The following is a 21713-nucleotide window of genomic DNA, read 5'->3' as shown; positions in this document are numbered from 1 at the left end:
TCACGGCCTGGTATGGGAACTGTACCTCCCTCAATCACAGGGCTCTGCAGAGAGTGGTGCAGACAGTATTCAGGACACTTACAAAGACAGGTGTGTAAAAAGGGCCTGTAGGATCATTGCGGACCCAAGCCATCCCAACCACAATCTATTCCAGCTGCTACCATCTGGGAAGCGATACCTCAGCATAAAAGCCAGGACCAACAGGCTCCAGGACAGCTTCTTCCACCAGGCCATCAGACTGATTAATTCATGCTGATACAGCTCTATTTCTATGTCATACTGACTATCGTGTTGTACATACTATTTATTATAAACTACTATAAATTTCACACTGCACATTTAGACAGAGGCGTAACAAAGATTTTTACTCCTTGTGTATATGAAGGATGTAAGTAATAAAGTCAATTCAATTCAAATTCAAAAAAAAATCCTTCCTATCTGTATACATCTTTTTCCATAGATGCTCCCTGACCTGCTGAGCTCCTCCAGCATTTTGCTGTGTCTTTTAAATGTTATTGTAGCTGCCTCTGTACTTGACTTCTTTTCTTTCCCCACTTACACTGCATTAACTACTGAGTGCTTTCAGCATTCTCTGTTTTCATTTTGAATGTCCAACACCTGTAGTTTTGTTTTGCTTCAATGCCTATCAGCACCTTCTGTGATTCGGTGTCAGATTTTGTTTAATCATCTTTCTGAGAACGACTGGGATACCTTATATTTTACACTGATGTCGCGATGAGGCCACACTCACATTTCGTCTGGGTAGCCTCCAACTTGATGGTGTGACCATCAATTTCTCGAACTTTCAGAATTGCCCACCCACCCTCTCCTGCACCATTCCCCATTCACATTTCCTCTCTCACCTTATCTCCTTACCTGCCCATCGCCTCCCTCTGGTGCTGCTCCCCCTCTCTTCCCTTCCATGGCCTTCTGTCCTGTCCTATCAGATTCCCCCTTTCCCAGCCCTGGATCTCTTCCACCGATCAACCTCCCTGCTCTTTACTACACCCTCCGAGTTTCACCCATCCCCTCCCTCTGCTCCTCCCAGCTTCTTACTCTGACTCCCTATCTTTTTTTCTCCGATCTTGATGAAGGTTCTTGGCCCAAAACGTCAACTCTTCCCTTTTCTCTAGCTGCTGCCTGGCCTGCTGAGTTCCTCCAGCATTTTGTGTGTGTTGTTGGTAACGTGCTGTAGGATTTCACTGCTGTGGAAATATCGGGGAAACATTTTTCACAGATAGCCTTTAAACACTGACAGAAATAAAATAGGAATAAATGACAGAGCCCTTCTTTATCTGTTGATTTATATCTTAAATGCTATGTAAAATTAAAACATCCAGACATACTGACTGGACCTTTACAACTTTTTCAATTGTTCGAAGTGAAACAAAAGTAAAGCAGTCAACCCTTTTGTCTGTTTACAAAGAAGCCTTTGGTCTATCAATCACACCATAAGCTGTAAATTTGGCATAAAAGGCTGGTTGATTAAGTAGCTACATCCGTTTGCCTACAGGGTACTCACAATGAGGGCACCATTTATCTTCAGCCCAACGGTTACACTCGTAATTGTCCAAAGCGTTGTTGCAAGTGAAGCACTTGAAGCTGTTTGGGAATGGAGTTGCTGTAAATAGACAGAAAACAGGTCAGGAGAACAGGACCAGCTCATCATTCTACTGAACTGACCTCACTGCACCTCAATAAATTTAAAGCACTGAATAAGAGAATCAGAGATTAGGTGCAGCACAGAAGGAGGCCATTTTACCTCCCGAGCACACATCAGCTATATGTTCTGCTACCTGTTCAATCCCAATCCGGCTCTTTTCTCAAAGAAGTTTGGTGTGGGCCCCCAAATCCTAAGAACTTTTGAAAGGGGCATGATTGAGAGCATCCTGACTGGCTGCATCACTGCCTGTTATGGGAACTGTACTTCCATCAATCACAGGACTCTGCAGAGAGTACTGTGGACAGCCCAGTGCATCTGTAGATGTGAACTTCCCACTATTCAGGACATTTACAAAGACAGGTGTGTAAAAAGGGCCCAAAGGATCATCAGAGACCCGAGTCACCCCAACCACAAACTCTTTCAGCTGCTATCATCCGGGAAACAGTGCCGCAGCATAAAAGCCAGGACCGACAGGCTCCGGGACAGCTTCTTCCACCAGGCCATCAGACTGATTAATTCATGATGATACAACTGTATTTCTATGTTATATTGAGTATCCTGTTGTACATACTATTTATTATAAATTACTATAAATTGCACACTGCACATTTAGACAGAGGCGTAACAAAGATTTTTACTCCTTGTGTATATGAAGGATGTAAGTAATAAAGTCAATTCAATTCAAGCTCTATAAATAGGAAGGTGGTGATGAGCTGCCTTCTTGAACCGCTGCAGTCCCTGAGGTGTGGGTATACCCACAGTGCTGTTAGGGAGAGAATTCCATGATCTTGACCCAGTGAAAATGAAGAAACAGTGATATGTTTTCAAGTCAGGATGGTGAATGACTTGGAGGGGGATTTCCAAGTGGTGGTGTTCCCAGGTATCTGCTGTTCTCGTCCTTCTAAATTAGTGGTTGCCAACCTATCAATCACGATAGACCTGTCGATCCCGAAAAAAATGATAAATAAGTACACAAATAATGCCTGATAAACCTTTTGATGCAAAGATGTAGTAACTTCCACTTCAAAAAAGGACCACTCAACAACATCATGCCCAAAAGGAACAATTTTATCTAGGACGGTAAAATGATATTCGCATACAGAGGTTTTCACTAATGTGCACCGGGCAGAAAAGACCGGAAGGAAAACCCCGCAACCCCGGAAACAATCTCTCTTTACAAACAGCTTTACCATGATCCTAATTGGTATTAACTTATCTTTACTTTTTTGATTCAGAACAAGAAGGCAGCGGGAGAGCACCTAAGGATTTCCAGTGGGAAGACACTTTGAGTTCTCGGGGGAAGAGAGAGGACAGACTGCGCAGGCATGTGATGTCAGCCAGTTGAGCGCAAACAGTTTAAAAAGGCAGCCATATGCAGTGGGCAGTGGAGTGAGAGGCAGCAGAGTGAAAGGGCTTTGGCTCCACAGGCTTCAGTGGTAACAGGACGAGGTGAGGCAGTTGTTGATTGCAAAAAGATGTAGTATGTGTGTGAGGCCAGTTTTCTGTGGTCGGTGTCAGATGTGGGAGGTCCTGGAGTCTCCCGGCGTCCCGGATGGCCACATCTGCACCCGGTGCATCGAGATGCAACTCCTAAAGGACCGTGTTAGGGAACTGGAGATGCAGCTTGATGACCTTCACATGATCAGGGAGAGTGAGGAGGTGATAGAGAGGAGCTATAGGCAGGTGGTCTCACCGGGGCCACAGGGTACAGAGGAATGGGTCACAGTCAGGAGAGGGAAAGGGAAGAGTCAGGTACTAGAGAGTACCCCTGTGGCTGTACTCCTTGACAATAAGTACTCCTGTTTGAGTACTGTTTGGGGGGACAGCCTATCTGGGGGAAGCAACAGTGGCTGTGCCTCTGGCACAGAGTCTGACCCTGTGGCTCAGAATGGTAGGGAAAGGACGAGGAAGGCAGTAGTGAGAGGGGACTCTATAGTTAGGGGGTCAGACAGGCGATTCTGTGGACGCAGGAAAGAAACTCGGATGGTAGCTGCGGGATGTTTCTGATCACATCCAAGATATCCTGCAGTGGGAGGGAAAACAGCCAGAAGCCGTGGTACATATTGGTACCAATGACATAGGTAGGAAAAGGGAAGAGGTCCTGAAAGAAGACTACAGGGAGTTAGGATGGAAGTTGAGAAGCAGGACCTCAAAGGTAGTAATCTCGGGATTACTGCCTGTGCCACATAACAGTGAGAATAGGAATAGAGTGAGGTGGAGGATAAATGCGTGACTGAGGGATTGGAGCAGGGGGCAGGGATACAGATTTCTGGACCATTGGGACCTCTTTTGGGGCAGGTGTGACCTGTACAAAAAGGACGGGTTGCACTTGAATCCCAGGGGGACCAATATCCTGGCGGGCAGGTTTGATAGAGCTGTTGGGGATGGTTTAAGCTAGTTTGGCAGGGGGGTGGGGATCAGAATGTGAGTGCAGGGATTAAGGTAGAAGGACAAGGGCATGATGCTAAGAGTTCGAAGTTGATGAGGAAGGACGGGGGTGCAGAACATAATTGTAGCCAGTTAAAGGGGTTGAAATGTGTCTATTTCAATGCTAGGAGTATGAGGAACAAGGGGGATGAACTTAGAGCATGGAATAGTATGTGGAACTACAATGTTGTGGCCATCACTGAAACTTGGTTGGAGGAAGGGCAGGATTGGATGATGCAGGTCCCGGGGTTCAGGTGTTTTAAAAAGAATAGGATGGGAGGTAGAAAAGAGGGGGAGTGGTATTGTTGGTCAGGGGTAGTATCACGTTTATAGAAAGGGAGGACGCTGCAGAAGGAGTGTCCATGGAGTCAGTCTGGGTGGAAGTCAGTAATAGGAAGGGATCAATCACTGTGCTAGGAGTAGTCTATAGACCTCCAAATAGCCCTTGGGACACCGAGGAGCAGATAAGCAGGCAGATTTTAGAATGGTGCAGGAAATACAGGGTAGTAGTTATGGGTGATTTCAACTTCCCTCATATTGACTGGCACCTCCTGAGTGCAAGGGGGATAGAATTTGTCAGGTGTGTTCAAGAAGGATTCCTGACACAGTATGTGGACCGGCCAACGAGAGAAGAGGCTATACTGGATCTAGTTCTGCGTAATGCACCTGGTCAGGTGACAGACCTCTTGGTGGGGGAGCATTTTGGTGAGAGTGACTACAACTCCCTTAGCTTCAGCATAGCTACGAAAAGGGATAAAATCAAAAATGGTTATCACAGGAGAGCCCAAATTTAAATACATGGATGGAAATTACAATGGACATTTACAAAATGGAGAATATAACAACATTTGTTAATCATAAGCTGGAACAATTTGATTCATACTGGGAAAAATAATTTAACTACATAATGCCTCATAGGCCTGATTTTATTCTCACAAATCAATGAATCTGTTGTAAAAAATAGATCACTCCCTACTTGTACATAGTTCTTTCCTTTTGCTTGTTTTTTCTTTCCACTCTTTTCTATAAGTGTATACCCCAGATAAATACTTTGTGGAGATTTTGTGATATATATGATATATATGTACAATGTCTGAAATACATCTTATGGAAATGTTTGTTTGATGAACTTCAATAAAAAAAATAAATTACAAAAAAAAAAGAAAAGGGATAAAATCAGACGAAATGGTAAAGTGCTTAACTGGGAAAGGGCTAACTTTGAAGGGATAAGGCAGGAACTAGCGAGAGTAAATTGGAAACAGATGTTCAAAGGGGAAAGCACAGAAGTAATGTGGGAGAAGTTTAGGGACCACTTGAGCTGGATTCAGGATAGGTTTGTCCCACTGAGGCAAGGAAAAAATGGTAGGAAAAGGAAACCATGGCTGATGAAATATGTGAGGCAACTCATCAAGAGGAAGAAGGAAGCATATGTTAGATATAAGAAGCAGGAAGTAGGAGGGGCTTATGAGAAATAGGGTAGCCAGGAAGGAGCTAAAGAAAGGACTCAGGAGAGCTCAAAGGGGGCATGAGAAGGCCTTGGCATGTAGGATTAAGGAGAACCCCAAGGCGTTCTATGTGTATGTGAAGAATAGGAGGATGACGAGAACGAAGGTGAGACCGCTAAAGGATAAAGAGGGCAACATGTGCCTGGAAGCAGAAGAGGTTGGGGAGGTCTTAAATGAATACTTTGCTTCAGTATTCACAAGCAAAAAGGATCTTGATCAGGATGAGGTCAAAGTAGAGTGGGCCTGTGTGCTGGACAATGTGGAGATTAGGGAAGAAGAAGTGCTGGATCTTCTTAAAAACATTAAGATTGATAAATCCCCAGGGGTGGATACGATACACCCCAGGTTGTTGTGGGAATTGAGAGAAGAGATCGCAGGAGCATTAGCTATGAATCCTCTTTGGCTGCAGGGGATGTGCTGGAGGACTGGAGAATGGCAAATGTAGTTCCCTTGTTTAAAAAAGGTAATAGGGAGAAACCGGGGAACTATAGACCGGTGAGTCTTACGTCATTGGTACACAAACTACTGGAAAGGATTCTTAAGGGTAGGATCTACGAGCATTTGGAGAAGTACAGTCTACTCATGGGATTCTTAAGGGTAGGATCTACGAGCATTTGGAGAAGTACAGTCTACTCATGGATAGTCAACATGGCTTTGTGAAGGGAAGATCGTGCTTCACAAGACTGAATCAGTTTTTTGAAGAGGTAACAAAAGAAATTGATGAAGGTAGGGCAGTGGATGTGGTCTACATGGACTTTAGCAAAGCATTTGACAAGATCCCTCATGAGAGACTCATCCAGAAAGTCATGAGGCATGGGATAAGTGGAACCATGGCTATCTGGATAAAAATTGGCTTAAAGGAAGAAAGCAGAGAGTAGTTGTGGAAGGAAAGTATTCTGCCTGAAGGTCGGTGACTAGTGGAGTGCCGCAGGGATCTGTCCTGGGACCCCTGCTATTTGTGATTTTTATAAATGACTTGGATGTAGAGGTCGAAAGATGGGTGAATAAGTTTGTGGATGACACGAAGATTGGAGGAGTTGTGGATGGAGCTGCAGGTTGTTGAAGGTAACAAGAGGATATAGACAGGCTGCAGAGTTGGGCAGAAAAATGGCAGATGGAGTTCAATCTGGACAAGTGTGAGGTGATGCATTTTGGAAGGACAAACCAGAAGACTGAGTACAGGATTAATGGTCAGTTACTTAAGAGTGTGGATGAACAAAGGGACCTTGGGTTCAAATCCAAACATTCCTCAAGGTCACTGCACAGATTGATAGGGTAGTTAAGAAGGCCTATGGGATGCTAGGCTTCATTAACAGGGGGACTGAGTTCAACAGTAGAGAGGTCATGTTGCAACTCTACAAAACTCTGGTGAGACCGTACTTAGAGTATTGTGTTCAATTCTGGTCTCCTCATTATAGGAAGGATGTGGAAGCTATGGAGAGGGTGCAGAGGAGATTTACCAGGATGTTGCCTGGTTTGGAGAACAAGTCATATGAAGCAAGGTTAGCAGAGCTGGGACCTTTCTCTTTGGAGCGTAGAAGAATGAGAGGGGACTTGATAGAGGTCTACAAGATTATGAGAGGCATAGATAGGGTGGATAGTCAGTACCTGTTTCCCAGGGCACCAATAGCAAACACCAGAGGGCATATGTACAAAACTAAGGGAGGGAAGTTTAGAGGAGACATCAGGGGTAAGTTTTTTACACAGAGGGTTGTGAGTGCCTGGAATGACTTGCCAGGGATGGTGGTGGAGGCTAAAACATTAGGGGTATTTAACAGCCTCTTGGACAACCTAATGGATGAATGAAAAATGGAGGGTTATGGGGTAGTGTGGGTTTAGTACTTTTTTTAAAGGATTATATGGGTCAGCACAACATGGAGGGCTGAAGGGCCTGTACTGTGCTGGAGTGTTCTATGGTTCTATGGTTTATAATGCTCACAGTACAACACTTCTCCCCCTTTGAATTCCAACATTCCCCAAATGTAAAGAAACGGGAAACAAAAACAATGGTGTCATTAGCTTGTGTACCCATGGAACTTATACTAGTGTCTCAGTAACAGTTTACCAATACCAGGAAAGTTGAGGAGCGGAAATCGGGGTTAAAGGTTCAGAGGACGTGGATTGACAAGTGTTAAAGGACTTGTCACTCTGTGAATATTTTTCACGACAGTTCGATGAATCCCTGGAAGTAATGCAAACAGCTCAGCTTGTTGTATTTGTCAGAATGGCTTTCCAGGATTTTACAACAAAGGAGGACTTCCTCGCTCTTTTGCACTTAATGGAGAGAACAAGAGGTGAGGATATTTACAATGAGTTTTTAAAAAAGTCTGTGAAATGTGGATAGCTCATGCAGTTCCATTGTTTAAAAAAGGCTCAAAAAGTAAGCAGGGAAATTATAGGCCGGTTATTTTGACATCGGTAGTAGGTAAATTATTGGAAGGAATACTAAGAGATAGGATCTACAAGTATTTGGATAGACAGGGACTTCTTAGAAAAAGTCAGCATGGCTTTGTGCATGATAGGTCATGTTAAACCAATCTATTAGAGTTTTTTGAGGAAGTTACCAGGAAAGTGGATGAAGGGAAGGTAGTGGATGTTGTCTAGTTGGACTTCAGTAAGGCCTTTGACAAGATCCCGCATGAGAGGTTAGTTAGGAAGATTCAGTCGCTAGGTATACATGGTGAGGTAGTAAATTGGATTAGACATTGGCTCAATGGAAGAAGCCAGAGAGTGGTAGTGGAGGATTGCTACTCTGAGTGGAGGCCTGTGACTAGTGGTGTGCCACAGGGATCAGTGCTGGGTCCATTGTTATTTGTCATCTATGATCTGGATGATAATGTGGCAAATTGGATCAGCAAATTTGCTGATGATACAAAGATTGGAGGTGTAGTGGATAGTGAGGAAGGTTTTCAAAGCTTGCAGAGGGATTTGGACCAGTTGGAGGAATGGGCTGAAAAATGGCAGATGGAGTTTAATGTGGACAAGTGTGAGGTATTGCACTTCGGAAGGTCAAACCAAGGTAGAACATACAATGCAAATGGTAGGACACTGAGGAGTGCAGTAGAGCAGAGGGATCTGGGAGTACAGATACATAATTCCCTAAAAGTGGCGTCACAGGTGGATAGGGTCGTAAAGAGAGCTTTTGGTACATTGGCCTTTATAAATCAAAGTATTGAGTTTAAGAGTTGGAATGTAATGGTGAGATTGTATAAGACATTGTTGAGACCGAATTTGGAGTATTGTGTGCAGTTTTGGTCACCTAATTACAGGAAGAAAATTAATAAGGTTGAAAGATTGCAGAGAAGGTTTACAAGGATGTTGCTGGGACTTGAGAAACTGAGTTACAGAGAAAGGTTGAATAGGTTAGGACTTTATTCCCTGGAGCGTAGGAGAATGAGGGGTGATTTGATAGAGGTGTATAAAATTATGGTGGGTATAGATAGAGTGAATGCAAGCAGGCTATTTCCACTGAGGCTAGGGGAGAAAAAAACCAGAGGTCATGGGTTAAGGGTGAAGGGGGGAAAAGTTTAAAGGGAACATTGGGGGGGCTTCTTCACGCAGAGAGTGGTGGGAGTGTGGAATGAGCTGCCAGATAAAGTGGTGGATGTGGGCTCATTTTTGACATTTAAGAAAAACTTGGACAGGTATATGGATGAGAGGGGTTTGGAGGGACATGGACCAGGTACAGGTCAGTGGGACTAGGCAGAAAAATGGTTCGGCACAGCCAAGAAGGGCCAAAAGGCCTGTTTCTGTGCTGTAATGTTCTATGGTTCTAAAATTACATTCCCATTCATAAACTGGTGGCAATTACTACTGATGGGGCCCCAGCAATGCACGGTGTGCGCGTTGTATTTATAGCACTGTGCCGTAATGACCCTGATTTTCCCGACTTCCTAGATTATCACTGAGTGATTCATCAGCAGGCCTTGGCTGGGAAGGTCGTGGACTTTTCTCATGTAATGACACTGGTGGTCAAACTGATAAACTTGATTCGAGCAAAAGCGCTTCAGCACCGCTTATTCAAGGTGTTATTGGATGAGCTCGATGCCGCTATGGCCTGTTTGATATACTAGTTACTGTGTTTTCTTAGTTGAATTAATTTGAAAGTTTGACAAAAGCATTTTATGTAATTAAAATACAATTAGCCCAAATAAAGGGCCTCAAGTTGGAAGTACAATCTGAACTGTTTTTTCTCTAAATGATTTAGTCGGTCGATCTTGCCTTCAGTAAGGCCAAGCTAGGGGATTCTGGGCTTAAAAAATTTGATGACCACTATTCTAGATGGTAGCAGTCGTGGGTCTGGAAGGTGCTGCCTTAGGAACTTTGGTGTGTTGTTGCAGTGCATCTTGTAGATAGCACACACTGCTTCAGCTGTTCATTGATGGTGGAGGGATTGGACGCTTGTGGCAGGGGTACCAATCAAGTGGGCTGCCTTGTACTGGATGGTGTTAAGCTTCTTGAGTGTTGATGGAGCTGCACTCGTCCAGGTTGAGTGGCGAGTATTCCATTACACTCCTGACCTGAGCCTTGTAGATGGTGGACAGGCTTTGGGGAGTCAGGAGGTGAGTTACACACTACAAGATTCCAAACCTTTGATCTGCTCTGGTAGCCACAGTGTTTATATGGCTAGACCTGTTCAGTTTTCTGTCAATGGTAACCCCCCTCCCCCCAGGATGTCTATAGTAGGGGATTCAGTGATGGTGATGTCACTGAATGTCAAGGGATGATGGTTAGAGCCTCTCTTATTAGAGATGGTCATTGCCTGGCACTTGCATTGTTCGAATGTTACTTGCCACTTGTCAGCCTGGATATTGTCCAGGTCCTGCTGCATTTGGGTATGAACTGCTTCACTATCTGAGGAGCCATGAACGGTGTAGAACATTGTGCAGTCATCTGCGAACATCCCCACTTCTGACCTTATGACTGAAGGAAGGTTATTGATGAAGCAACTGGAGATGGTTGGTTCTCGGACACTTCCCTGAGGAACTCCTGCAGTGATGTCCTGAGGATGAGATGATTGACCTCCAACCACCACAACCATCTTCCTTTGTGTCCGGTATGATTCCAACCAGCAGAGGGTTTTCCCCCCTAACTCCCATTGACTCCATTTTAGCTAGGGAACCCTGATGCCATACTTGATCAAGTGCTGCCTTTATGTCGAGGACTATCACTCTTACCTCACCTTTGGTATTTAGCTCCTTGGTCCACGTTTGGACCAAGGAGGTGATGAGGACAGGAGCTGAGTGGCCTTGACGGAACCCAGACTGGGCATCGGCAAGCTTGTTATTCAGGGTTGGTAAGGATTAAAAAGCGTGGGCATGCTGTGTTGATGACAGAAGCATGGTGACACTGCAGAATCAGGTTTAGAATCACTGGCATATGTCCTGAAATTTGCTAACATTGTGGCAGCAGCACAGTGCAATATGATAATAGAGAGAAAAAATAAAACTGTGAATTACAGTCGGTATATATATTAAATCGTTAAGTAAAGCAGTGCAATAAGATGGAGATTAAAAACATAGTGAGGTAGTGTTGACGGGTTCAATGTCCTTTCAGAAATCTGATGGTAGAGAGGAAGAAGCTGTTCCTGAATTGCTGAGTGTATGCCATCGGGCTTCTGTACCTCCTCCCAGATGGTAGCAGTGAGAACAGGGCATGTCCTGGGCAATGGGGACGCCACCTTTCAGAAGCACTGCTCCTGGAAGATGTCCTGGATACCACAGAGGCTTGAGCTCATGATGGAGCTGACTAGGTTTACAACTCTCTGCAGCTTACTTCGATCCTGTGCATTAGCGCCCCCCCCACCCCCACCATTCCAGGCGGTGATGCAGCCAGTTGCGGGCTGCTCCCAGCATACCAACGGCCTGTGCTGGTCATTGATATTAAGGCACATTTCACTGGGTGCTTTGATGTAGATGTGACAAATAAAGTTAATTAAACTAATCGATATACAGCAAGTGGTATAGACATTCAATAGCATACACCAATGTTATTATTAAAGACCTCCAGCACCCAGGGCGTGCCCGTTTCTCGCTGTTGCCATTGAGTAGGAGATACAGAAGCCTGAAGACACACACTCAGTGATTCAGGAACAGCTTCCTCCCCACTGCCATCCTATTCCTAAATGGACATTAAACCCTTGGACGCTACCTCACTTTATTATAGTACTTCTGTTTTTTGCATGATTTTTAATCTATTCAATATACGTATACTGTAATTGATTGATTGATTGATTTATTATTAATTTTTTTCTTATATATTATGTATTGCAATGAACTGCTGCTGCTAGGTTACCAAATTTCATGTCATATGCCGGTGATAATAAACCTGATTCTGATTCTGTATTTCGTATTGAAACGACTGAACCTGATGTTTGGATGAAGATCTAGCTGCTGGGCCAGATCAAAAAGATCAGGGGGTCACAGCCAGAGGTGAGGGACGAGCTGGTTCAGCTTACTGCTCTGCACCATTGTCCCAGCTCTGTGCTGAACTCAGGGTCTGCAGACAGGACCGGCTTTGTGGATTTCAGTTCAGAACACTATTTACTTGTGTTTATTGTTTGCATGATTTCTTTTTCTCTGTACATTGAGGTTTCGACGATCTTTTTGATTTTTTTTGGGTGTTTCTTCGCTTTGTGGCCACCTGATAGGAGATCAATCTCAAGGTTGTATAATGCATACATACTTTGATAATAAATGTTCTTGGAAGTTTGAACTAACTAAGCCAGCATCTTATTTGAAAATATACATTCTGAACACAACACATCGAAGTAGGAACATCCGCACATTCCATCACCACTTCCTTCAGAACTGGTGTGTGGCACGGCAGTGTAGTGGTTAGCACATTTCACTGTACAGGCGACCCGGGTTCAATTCCCTCCGGCGCCAGTAAGCAGTTTGTATGTTCTCCTCATGACCACGTGGGTTTCCTCCTGCTGCTCCAGCTTCCTCCCACAGTCCAAAGACATAATGGTTGATAGGTTAATTGTAAATTGTCCCGTGATTAGGCTAGGATTAAATCGGGAGATTGCTGGGCAGCACAGTTCGAAAGGCCGGAAAGGCCTGTTCTGTGCTGTATCTCAATAAATATACAAGGAACTGGACTTAGGTAGTTCCTTTTGATTTGTCACAGCTCTGGTATAATTGAAATTTTAATCTGAAACATAGGCCTTAACCAACACTAAAGTTATGGACAGTAGGAGCCCATATACCTTTGTGGTGTCCCGTTTCGATAGGCAAAATAAATTGGATCTAGGAATGTCCTTGCAACAGAGAAATATGTGGACTTGAAGAGAATGTTTCGAACAGATACGAGAAGGAATTTCTTTAGTGAGAGGGTGGTAAATCTGTGGAACCCATTGTCACAAACGGGTGCAGAGCACAATGCACTGGGTCTATTTAAAACAGGTTCTCCATTAGTAAGGGCATCAAAGGTTTTGGGGAGAAGCTAGGAAAATGGTTTGAGGGGGTTATTAACTCAGCCATGATCAAATGCCAGAGAAGACTCAATGGGCTGAATGGCCTAATTCTGCACCGACTTCTAATGGAGTATCATAAAATAAAAATAGAAAGTACGTAGCAGGTCAGGTGACACTTATGGAAAGAGAAACAGTTACTGTTTCAGGTCCAATACCTTCCTTCAGAACTGGGAAAAATACTTCCAGATGTCTAACATCAGCTGTTTTTGATTTCCATTTACTATTGACTGTTTCCCACTTCTGACAAAACTTGTTCAGTAACTCTTATTCCCTTTCCCATAGATACTCCCTGTTGTTGCTGATAGTTCTGTCCTTGCATTTTACAATTTCCAGCACCTGCACACTCTGTGCTCATTTTTGAACATGTCATCACTGCTTCTGTGGTGTTCAGCAAGTTAAGGCATGAGTTTCACTGTATGAATTACACGCAAAGATCATCATCCTGAATGAGGTGCAGAATATACAGAGTGAATATTCACTGAGAATGTTATCAAGAAAAGATTTATTGCACCCAAGGTTATACAGAGTTCAGATATCCCTTCTTAGTAGAGCTCTTGACTACATCTTGAATTCTTGAATGCAGTGAAAATATACAAGCACATTCCCGGGTCTCGAGGAATAGGGAAGTGTTGAATAAGGTTAGGATTTTGTTAAATGGAGTGCAGGAAAATGAGAGATCGCATACAGGTTTGCAAAATTATAGGGGATCTAAATGAATGCAGGATGTTTCTACTCAGGCCGGGTGAGACTAAAACTGCAGGACATAGGTTTAGGGCGAAAGGTGAAATATTTAAGGAGAATTTAAGGGGGGGGGCTTCTTCACTCAGAGGATGGTGTGAATGTGGAACGAGCTGCCAGCAGAAGTCATAGACATGGTTCAACTGCAATGCTTAAAGAGCAGTTTGAACAGGTACATACGTGGATGAGTGGCTACAGTCGGGGTGCAGGTAGATGGGACTAGCAGAAGGCATGGACTTGATGGGCCAAAGGGCCTGCTTCTCTGCTGTAGCACACTGTGACTATTGATCTGCATGTTCTGCTTGATGTTTGCATAGTCTGCAGGAAAGATTGTGGGATTTTAAACATGAATTGAATTTGATGCCCCTCAACTTTTCCAAGATGTTTTCTGCTGGTCTTCAGAACAGCAACCTAGAGACTGGACCTCTTGGCATAATTTTATTTGCAAATCATGGTTTCCCCTTAGCACAGCTGACCTGGCACTAGTAGTACTCCTCATGACAACACAAGATGGCAAAGTGCAAATTTTCGCCACTCTCTAATGCAGAAATAGGAGCATTGGGGAGCTACCGAAAACCTACACTGCTAACTCGTGAAGAAACCAACAGCACACGGGGATTAGAAATGAGACAGCACAGACAGAACCTATCGGTCTTGGTTTCCAATGGGCAGCATTATGGAAAATAACTGAATAAACCCCCTTTTGGTGATCACAATCTTTTTAAACTGGATCTGTTGTGATCTCTGGGCTTTTTATCAGCTCACACCAGATGAAATTGCTCAGGCCAACCAATCACATGGAGGACACCCAGATACACTGGAATGTACCACCACCTTACATTGCTCATTATGTTCCCGGCACAGTAGGCTTGAAGGGCCTGTTTCTGTGCCATATATAATTCACTGTTTTAAACATTGAACTGTGGCTGAGAGGGACAAGGTTCTTAAGCACCTGATTGATGTACTTCCCTATGGCCAAGGTGGCAACCTTTACCTACAGTTCCTGAGGGAATCCACAGAGTTACAGTGCATCCATTACCATGTAACATTGTCCAAATTCATTACCTTGTCGTGGGATAGGACTGGCCTATGTTTAGCATAACGTGTTTAGCACACAAAAGAGGGGAAATTCCATTTCTCAGAAACTGTGTGAGAAACGGGCCCCACCCTTCAAATGTGGATATGACCCCAAGGTCAAGTAATTGTCACTGGGAGTTTTGGCTAATTTATAGGTCCTGTATAGGTTTCAAATATTTACATGGTACTTTTGGGTGCAAAGGCATTAAAAGGTTTGCTTTAACATTTTATGCTTTAAGATTTTATTTTAAGATTTACAAGGGAACTGACTGGCCAAATTTGGTGGAGAACTACCTACTTTCCACAATGAACTCACTTACAGCTAAGCTACACTGTTCAAACTTTATTAAAGTACCGTCTTAAAGGGATCATGTGATTTTTCTAAAGCAATTTAAAACAATATATATATTTTAGTATGTTGTTAAATTGCCCCAGTGCATGGTCGACTTTGTACTAGGTAGGTTTGAGTGGGAAGGCAGGGAAAAAGTGTAATGTGTTGATTTGGATTCATAGTGGAAACTCCGTACAACTATTCAATAAACTCTGGTCAAGATAAATGGTGTTTCATTATGATTGATACCAATTATCATGGCTTCCTGCACTTCTGTGTGACATCAGTAAAAGGGAAAGCTTTGTGAACAGGTTTTTAAATTTATTTTATTGAGGTTCAGCATGGAACAGACCCTTCTGGCCCTTTGAGCCATGCCACTCAACAATCCCTCAATTTAACCCTAGCCTAATCATGGAACAACTTACAATGACCAATAAACCTACCTATTGGTACGTCTTTGGACTGTGGGAGGAAACTGGAGCGCCCGGACAAAACCCACACGGTCACAAGGAGAACTTACAAACTCCTTACAGGCAGTGGTGGGAATTGAACCTGGGTCACCAGTACTGTAAAGCGTTGTGCTGACCACTAACACTACTGTACCACTCAATGGCGGTTAGTGAAAAGATAAAACTTTATTTATCCCATAGGACATTATTGTTGCAGGGTTGCTCAGTCAGAAATATATAATTTAAAATACAAAATGTAAGTACTGATGCAATAAAACGTGCAAAACATGGATTAAAAAGTAATAGTGCAAATTACAGATGTACAATGAAACCATACACTTATATACTGAAGGAGGAGGAGGTGTAGAGTCTTACAGCCATGGGGAGAAAGGATCTCCTGTGGTGTTCAGTGGTGAACCTCGGTGGAATCAGTCTGTTACTAAAGGTGCTCCTCGGTTTGTCCAGAGTGTCATGGAGGGGGTGAGAGGGATTGTCCATAATCCTCCATAGCTTTGGTAGCATCCTCATCTCAGACACGAACACCAGGGAATCCAGTTCCACCCCCCAGAACAGAACCGCTATTACAGCTTGGGGAAATGGAGCTCGGAGTTCAAAGTTCAATCCCGGCGTCCTCTGTGTGTTCTCCCTGTGGCATGCGTGGGCTTTCTCCAGATGCTCCTCTTTCCTCCCACAGTCCTAAGACTGGTTGTTGTAAATTGTCCTGCCAGGTTGTTGGGGGTTGCTGGACCCTGTGGCTCAAAGGGCCGGAAGGGTCTATTCTGCGCGGTATCTCTAAATAAATAGAGTAGGTGCTGCTAATGAATTCAGCCACTTTGACGCATTGTATTGCAGAAGAGACAACGAGCAGTCACCTTAGTAAGTTACAATGTACAGAGAATGATATCAGAGACAGTATCAATGTGCGATTGCGAGATTTACTTACGCGACATTGGCGGCCTCACGTTATGAAAGTTTACATTTCTGCAGAATGCACCGTCTATTAGAAGGGCGAGGGGCAGGAAGAGGACAGCCACTGCTGGACGGTGAACTACAGGCATAGTATCTGCTAACAGTAAAGATCAGCACCTGCTGAGCCTGTGGGAGCAAAGAGAGCAGCATTTTAATGATGTTAATTATCATATATGACATACTCAGTTGTCAAAGAGTACTTTTTAAAATGTTGATTCTTATGTAGATCAATCTGTACAAAATAAACACAGGCGAGCTGCACTTGCCAAATCCAGATTCCCATGGCAACGCACACAAGATGCTGGAGGATCTCTGCATGCCAGGCAGCATCTATGGAGACGAATAAACAGTCGACGTTCCAGGACCCATGATCAGCATGAGAAGGGAAGGGCGGGGGAGAAACCAGGATAAGAAAGTGAGGGGAGGGAAAGGTGTACAGGCTGGCAGATGATACGTGGGCCTAGGTGAGAGGGAAGGTGGGTGGGGGCGGATGAAGTGAGAAGCTGGAAGGTGAAAGGCAGAAGGGGTAATGGTGTGATGAAAAAGGGATCTGAAAGGAGAGAAGAGTGAGCCATGGGAGAATGGGAAGAAAGGGAACCAGAGGCAGGTAATGAGAAATTAAGAAATAGGAGGGGAGGCAGAATAGGGAATGGAAAAAGAGAAATGGGGGAGGGTTGTCTCATCAGGTTGTAGGCAGCCTCAGAAGAACATGAAAATTCCACACAGGTAGCACCCAGCGACAGGATGGAACCTGGATTTCTGGCGCGGCACAACGACCTGCCCAAAGGCCTACTTCTACAGGCTGGAGTTCCCAGAAATGGAGATGTCACACTTCATCAAGAAGGTTTGATCAAACATTTAATCTGTTTTCTTTGTCTGCTTGGTAATCTCCTCCCACAACAGGGTTTGGAATAGAAGGCCTATTCCAGGAGTGTGGCAGTGCCCGAGGTAGCAGCCTGAGAGTATTTAGGACCTCATTGCTGGGAGCACATCTGCACAGAGTGCTGTCCCAGGAAAGCAGCATGCTCTCTTCTTGCTGCCGCCATCAGGAAGGAGGGACAGGAGGCCCAGAACTCACATCACCAGGCTCAGGAACAGTTATTACCCCTCAGCCATCAGGCCAGGGGGGTTAACTACTACTTATGAGTTTTCAAAGATTCAGCAAGACATCTAAAACTTTGATGAATGTCTATAGATATGAAGTAGAGAGTATATTGACTGGCTGCGTCACCAGAAGCACCAATACCATTGAATGGAAAATCCTGCAGCAAGAGTAAAGCCCTCCCAACCATTGAGCACACCGACATGGAGCACATCCAGCATCAAGGACTCCCACCACCCAGGCCACACTCGCTTCTCACTACTGCCATCAGGCCGGTCACCACCCAGGCCAAGCTCGCTTCTCACTACTGCCATCAGGCCGGTCACCACCCAGGCCCCGCTCGCTTCTCACTACTGCCATCAGGCCGGTCACCACCCAGGCCACGCTCGCTTCTCACTGCTGCCATCAGGCCGGTCACCACCCAGTCCACGCTTGCTTCTCACTACTGCCATCAGACCGGTCACCACCCAGGCCACGCTCGCTTCTCACTACTGCCATCAGGCCGGTCACCACCCAGGCCACACTCGCTTCTCACTGCTGCCATCAGGCCGGCCACCACCCAGGCCACGATCGCTTCTCACTACCGCCATCAGGCCGGTCACCACCCAGGCCACGATCGCTTCTCACTACCGCCATCAGGCCGGTCACCACCCAGGCCACGCACGCTTCTCACTGCTGCCATCAGGCCGGTCACCACCCAGGCCACGCTCGCTTCTCACTACTGCCATCAGACCGGTCACCACCCAGGCCACGCTCGCTTCTCACTACTGCCATCAGACCGGTCACCACCCAGGCCACACTCGCTTCTCACTACTGCCATCAGGCCGGTCACCACCCAGGCCACACTCGCTTCTCACTACTGCCATCAGGCCGGTCACCACCCAGGCCACACTCGCTTCTCACTGCTGCCATCAGGCCGGTCACCACCCAGGCCACGCACGCTTCTCATTGCTGCCATCAGGCCGGTCACCACCCAGGCCACACTCGCTTCTCACTACCGCCATCAGGCCGGTCACCACCCAGGCCACACTCGCTTCTCACTACCGCCATCAGGCCGGTCACCACCCAGGCCACACTCGCTTCTCACTACCGCCATCAGGCCGGTCACCACCCAGGCCACACTCGCTTCTCACTACCGCCATCAGGCCGGTCACCACCCAGGCCACACTCGCTTCTCACTACTGCCATCAGGCCGGTCACCACCCAGGCCACACTCGCTTCTCACTACCGCCATCAGGCCGGTCACCACCCAGGCCACGATCGCTTCTCACTACCGCCATCAGGCCGGTCACCACCCAGGCCACGCTCGCTTCTCACTACCGCCATCAGGCCGGTCACCACCCAGGCCACGCTCGCTTCTCACTACCGCCATCAGGCCGGTCACCACCCAGGCCACGCTCGCTTCTCACTGCCGCCATCAGGCCGGTCACCACCCAGGCCACGCTCGCTTCTCACTACCGCCATCAGGCCGGTCACCACCCAGGCCACACTCGCTTCTCACTGCCGCCATCAGGCCGGTCACCACCCAGGCCACGCTCGCTTCTCACTACCGCCATCAGGCCGGTCACCACCCAGGCCACACTCGCTTCTCACTGCTGCCATCAGGCCGGTCACCACCCAGGCCACGCTCGCTTCTCACTACTGCCATCAGGCCGGTCACCACCCAGGCCACGCTCGCTTCTCACTGCTGCCATCAGGCCGGTCACCACCCAGGCCACCTCACTACCGCCATCAAACTGGTCACCACCCAGGCCCCGCTCGCTTCTCACTACTGCCATCAGACCGGTCACCACCCAGGCCACACTCGCTTCTCACTGCTGCCATCAGGCCGGTCACCACCCAGGCCACGATCGCTTCTCACTACTGCCATCAGGCCGGTCACCACCCAGGCCACGCTCGCTTCTCACTACTGCCATCAGGCCGGTCACCACCCAGGCCACGCTCGCTTCTCACTACTGCCATCAGACCGGTCACCACCCAGGCCACACTCGCTTCTCACTACTGCCATCAGGCCGGTCACCACCCAGGCCACACTCGCTTCTCACTACTGCCATCAGGCCAGTCACCACCCAGGCCACGCTCGCTTGTCACTGCTGCCATCAGACCGGTCACCACCCAGGCCCCGCTCGCTTCTCACTACCGCCATCAGGCCGGTCACCACCCAGGCCACACTCACTTGTCACTACTGACATCAGACTGGTCACCTCAGCAGTGCAGCATTTAGTGCAACACTATTCCAGCTCGGGACGTCAGAGTTTGGAGTTCAATTCCGATGTCATCTTTAAGGAGTTTGTACGTCCCCCCTATAGAATGCATGTGTTTTCTCCAGGTGCTCCAGTTCCCTCCCACAGTCCAAAGACGTACCAGGTAGTAGCTTAATTGGTCACTGTCAATTGTGCCGCGATTGGGCTAGGGTTAAATTGGGGAGTTGCTGGGCAGTGCAGCTCAAAGGACCAGAAGGGCCTATTCCATACTATATGTCAGGGAAATAAAAAGGTACAGGAGCCTCAGGACTCACACCACCAGGTTCAGGAACAGTAATTACTCCTTAACCATCAGGCTCTTGAATCAGTGGGGATAACTTCACTCAACTTCACTCACACCACCACTGAACTGTTCCCACAACCTTTAGACTCACTTTCAAGGGCACTTCATCTCATGTTCTCAATACTTACTGCTTATTTATATATTATTATAATAATCATTGTTTCTTTTTTCCTCTTTCTTTTTGTATTTGCACAGTTTGTTGGGTTTTTTTGCACATTCATTGCTGTCCGTCCGGTTGGGTGCAGTCTTTTATTGACTATATTGCATTTCCTGTATCTACCGTGAATGTCTGCAAGTAAATGAACCGTAGGGTTCTGCTCAGCGACATATATGTACTTTGATAATAAATATACTTGGAATTGTGTGGGCTTTTGTGGAACTCTTGGAATATGGTGTACTGGTCTGCTTTCCACTCTGAACAAAGGATCTCATTTCTATAGAAGGATCACCTTGAAGGTTCTGCAGGCTGACTGCAATGAGGAAAGGTTAAGATGACTGCACTTCAATGCAGAAGAGATGTTTGGGACTGAAAATATTTTCAGCAGGTTGAGTTAATTGATTGCTCCTTTCACTTGTCAAGTGGAAAGAAACATAATTCACTTGTTCACATTTTTCAAGTTATTACAGAAAGCAGAGTGACACATAAATCATTGTTCTTCAGGAGCTGAGGGTGCAGGCAATGAAACATCTCAGCGTTGTACGGACACCTCTCGAGCAATGTGGGTGGAGGAGAGTCTCAATGCTGCAAGCAATCTGCAAACCAGTGCAAGTTTCACCCACCCTGGCTGAATTCCTAGACAAGGGTTTATGAATTAAGTTTCTGCTCAAGTTCTTTTGTCTCAACTCCATAAATAAAGAAAAATGTAATAGTCACTCTACATTTCTGAGTTAGTCGACTATCTGATTGTAAAATGTTAACAAAAATACATTGCAACACTTACTAATTTTGATCAAGAGAAAGAAAGACTGGATTTATTTGTCACATGAATGTCAGAACAGCAAAATACAAAGTAAAATGTGTTATTTGCATTAATGAGGGGCAGTTTGGGCCCCTCATCTAAGGAAGAATATGCTGGCATTGGAGAAGGTCAAGAGGAGGTTCACGAGAAAGAAAGGTTAATGTATGAGGAGTGTTTGATGTCTCTGGGCCTACACTCTCTGCAGGTTAGAGAATTGAGGGAAGGGATCTTGTTGTGTATTTAGTATTTCACTAATGTTTTGAGGTATATTGTAAGAATATTGTTTAAGCATTCTTTGTTGTTTACTTAATGCAGTTCATCTGTAAAAGTACACAAATGGCATACGTCATCATGCCATCATGTGATACGTACGCACCTCGCTTAAATAAAACACAAAGTTAGAATCACCTTTCTGGTCTTGTGTCTCTTTTTAATTACTTTCATGTTTACAAACATAACAGTGGCAACA

The 21713-nt window shown here is 45.7% G+C and overlaps 1 protein-coding gene across 2 annotated transcripts in view; it reads right to left on the bottom strand.

Annotated features, from left to right (window-relative positions):
* The window catches only part of lypd6b (LY6/PLAUR domain containing 6B), a 234147-nt gene that overhangs the window by 23290 nt on the left and 189144 nt on the right, over window positions 1-21713 (bottom strand). For both annotated transcript variants that reach the window (XM_073026174.1, XM_073026186.1), the window contains 2 exons: window positions 16611-16762; window positions 1523-1621 (listed from right to left, as the gene is read on the bottom strand). In XM_073026174.1, coding sequence (XP_072882275.1) covers window positions 1523-1621; window positions 16611-16725 — 214 coding nt within the window. In that variant the 5' untranslated portion in view covers window positions 16726-16762. The remainder of the gene's footprint in view (window positions 1-1522; window positions 1622-16610; window positions 16763-21713) is intronic.

Source organism: Hemitrygon akajei, chromosome 2, assembly GCF_048418815.1.
Source record: "Hemitrygon akajei chromosome 2, sHemAka1.3, whole genome shotgun sequence".
Taxonomy (NCBI): domain Eukaryota; kingdom Metazoa; phylum Chordata; class Chondrichthyes; order Myliobatiformes; family Dasyatidae; genus Hemitrygon; species Hemitrygon akajei.
The sequence above is the reverse complement of the archived record's forward strand: the minus strand, read 5'-3'. Positions and strand labels throughout refer to the sequence as shown.